The 3154-nt window shown below is 34.6% G+C and overlaps 2 protein-coding genes across 2 annotated transcripts; both read left to right on the top strand.

The window, feature by feature from the left end:
• The first annotated feature begins 355 nt into the window (after nucleotides 1–355).
• LOC149491880 (eukaryotic translation initiation factor 2 subunit alpha homolog) lies at nucleotides 356–2247 on the top strand. The gene is made up of 4 exons (XM_089716986.1): nucleotides 356–786; nucleotides 1805–1861; nucleotides 1944–2029; nucleotides 2108–2247. Exons 1-3 carry the CDS (start codon nucleotides 403–405, stop codon nucleotides 1980–1982), a joined length of 480 nt encoding a protein of 159 aa, XP_089573112.1. The 5' UTR covers nucleotides 356–402; the 3' UTR covers nucleotides 1983–2029; nucleotides 2108–2247.
• Nucleotides 2121–2691, top strand: LOC149491881 (eukaryotic translation initiation factor 2 subunit alpha homolog). Its single transcript, XM_089716985.1, has 2 exons — nucleotides 2121–2254; nucleotides 2436–2691. Exons 1-2 carry the CDS (start codon nucleotides 2177–2179, stop codon nucleotides 2679–2681), a joined length of 324 nt encoding a protein of 107 aa, XP_089573111.1. The 5' UTR covers nucleotides 2121–2176; the 3' UTR covers nucleotides 2682–2691.
• Nucleotides 2692–3154: the final 463 nt, after the last annotated feature.

Here is a 3154-nt window from a genome sequence, read left to right on the forward strand (position 1 = left end):
ATTCAGTTAATAAAAATTATTTTATCTTTTCATATCTATTCATTTAATAAATAATTATATAAATTACTCTAAAGAATAAAATATTTTTAAATATATAAATTACAATTACAAGCGTTTGGGACATCCAAATGAACTAAATAAATAAAATACGATCGAGGAAGTATTAGTTAACAGTGGTTTTTTTTTATATAAAAGCTAAAAACATAATTACTGTAAATAGAAGGAAAGAGAGTCCTCCTATTTTATCGAATTTGTGTTTGAGAAACCAAAAACATTACCAAGTTATACAGACCCACAGCTTTTTCTTCTCAGCTGCTCGCCTCCTTTAACTTAAAACCCTAGCTAAAGTTCAAAATCCCCAAATCTACAGCTAACAGAAAACAAACAATCAACCGATCAACCATGGGAACTCACACGCCAAACCTCGAGTGCCGGATGTACGAAGCCAAGTATCCGGAGGTTGACATGGCGGTGATGATTCAGGTGAAAAACATAGCTGACATGGGCGCATATGTTTCACTTCTCGAGTACAATAACATTGAGGGTATGATTTTGTTCTCTGAGCTATCCCGACGTAGGATTCGTAGTGTAAGCAGTTTAATCAAGGTTGGCCGCATTGAGCCTGTGATGGTGCTTCGTGTCGATAAGGAGAAGGGCTATATCGACTTGAGCAAGAGGAGGGTTAGTGAGGAAGATATTCAAGCCTGTGAAGAGAGGTATAATAAGAGCAAGCTTGTTCACTCTATTATGCGTCATGTTGCTGAGACTATGGGCATCGATTTAGAGGTATTGTTCTTTTCCTTCTTTTCCCGGAAATTTTTTCTTTTATTTTTCAAATTTGATGTCAATTTTTCATATATTTGGGAAATCTTTTGTGAATTTTATGAAACCAGTGATTGCGTTTATATAAAGCTTCCCTGTAAACTACTTAATAGTATAGGCATCTAATTTTGATTGCCTTGCAATATCTACTAGAGCTGCTAAAATCATAGTCTAGTGCACTGCAACCATCAATTTCTTATTGTTTGTGTGGTTTGAGAGAGTGAAAGATAAGAGATTTCAATCTATTTGCTTTAGAGAGACATCAGCATCTGTTTATTTGAGAGTTCTTTGAAACGAAGTCCAATTGAAAATCTGATTAAGGACAATTCTGTATTGTTAATGGCTGAACTTACGCCTTAATTTTAATCCCAGCAACATCCATTTAGCAGGCAGCCTTAAGTTAAAGCTTGCTTAGACTCGGCTTTATAATATTTGTTATAGGTAGGATGCGTGTTATGCACATTATGAATTATAATATTAGGGTTTAGCAGTTGATGATGTTATAATAATTACAAGGGATGGAAAGTATCTTTATTAAATCTAATCTTACTTTTACTGTTTGTATGTGAATCAGTAGCTCAGTATAAGGTTAACAACTTGACTGCAACTATTAGTATAAGGTTACAAGCTAATCAACGCTTGGTAATACACATTTTGAACCCTAGTAGGCTTCCTTGCCTTGTCATTTCCACTATTTTACTTTTTCATGGAAATCTGCAGAATAGATGTTAAAAAGGGAATTCTGATTGAATAGGGTAAAACAATTCAACAATAACATCTAAAATTTTTTCTATGGGTTTCTTACATGATAATGAATATGGAAGTCCTATGGCAAGTTAAAGCTTATTGTACCGGATCACTTTTTGTCATGCTTCTTCCTTGAGACGCTCATCTCTTCGAGGGCAAACATCTGTTCTCATGATCAAGCATTTGAATACAATTGTAATTATTGTATGTTTAACCAACTTAGTTCTTACAACAGGAATTATACATCCATATTGGCTGGCCTTTGTACCGTAAATATGGGCATGCTTTTGAGGTGAGAATGCTTACATTTTATGGAGTTGTTTTTTAATATCTTATAAAGTTGTTCAGGAAGACTTAAGGTGAGTGATGTGCAGGCGTTCAAGATAATTGTAACTGATCCTGATTCAGTTTGAATTCCCTCACACGTGAAGTCAAAGAGGTTGGCCCTGATGGACAGGAGGTGAGGCTTGTTTGCTAAACTCCCTTTCACAATTTTGATTATGACTAGAGATCACTAAGATTTTACATTGCCGTATAGGTTACCAAGGTAGTGCCTGCTGTGTCAGAAGATGTGAAAGATGCTTTGGTAAAAAATATTAGGAGAAGAATGACACCTCAACCATTGAAGATTCGGGCTGATATTGAAATGAAATGTTTCCAGTTTGATGGTGTTCTTCACATTAAGGTTACTTTCATTTTCTTCCTTTCTTTTTTACATCAATCAATTCCCTATTCTTTGGTTGGCATTCATTCAATTTACCATGACATTATTGTTTATTGTGAATATGTTCTCTATTTGCAAGGCAGCATTATGTTTCACAGAGTTCTCACTTTGTATTATTATTATTTTTTTGTTCACTTCACAGGATGCAATGCGGAAAGCTGAGGCTGCAGGCAATAAAGACTGTCCAGTGAAAATTAAACTGGTTGCTCCACCACTTTATGTTCTCACCACGCAAACCCTAGACAAGGTTAGACTTTTGCCTATAGGAAAACATAAAATTCCTTGTGTTCTCATAAAGCTGTTTAGGTTCTTTCGCGTTGGTTACGCTTGGTGCACTCTCTCTATTACCCGAGTGTCATGGTATGAAGTTTATTTCATGTTTAATTGAGATAGAGATACAGAAAGAGATTCAAAATATGCTAGAGAAATGGGAAATTTTATACTATCATAGTTATTAAAGGTGCAAGATGCATTGAAATGCAAAGTGGTCTGGAAGCCTAGTCGCAAGGGCAGTTGTGCACTTGAGTGACATGAGGTGCAAAAGAAATGAAATGGGATAATTAAAACTGTATAACTACATCTATAGTCATACTAATAGCCTAAAACAAGGAAGCTATATAAGACATCTACACATATTGTCATATTCATACATAAAACATTTATGATTCTTGCATAGGCTTTTAAAATCTAAATAAAAGAAAGTATAGATGTTAAATTGTTTTTTAACCCTTTTCTAAGGTAATAAAGTTGAACTAATTTTTTATGGAAAAAAAGTTAGGCTATGACATTTAGCATAGGCTTTCTACAAACAGGAAAGTCCAATCATGTCTGCCAAATCATAGGAAAACGCAATGTTAGAGA

Source organism: Jatropha curcas, unplaced genomic scaffold (assembly GCF_041381405.1).
Source record: "Jatropha curcas cultivar XTBG-Jc1 unplaced genomic scaffold, XTBG_Jcur_1.0 HiC_scaffold_284_pilon, whole genome shotgun sequence".
NCBI lineage: Eukaryota > Viridiplantae > Streptophyta > Magnoliopsida > Malpighiales > Euphorbiaceae > Jatropha > Jatropha curcas.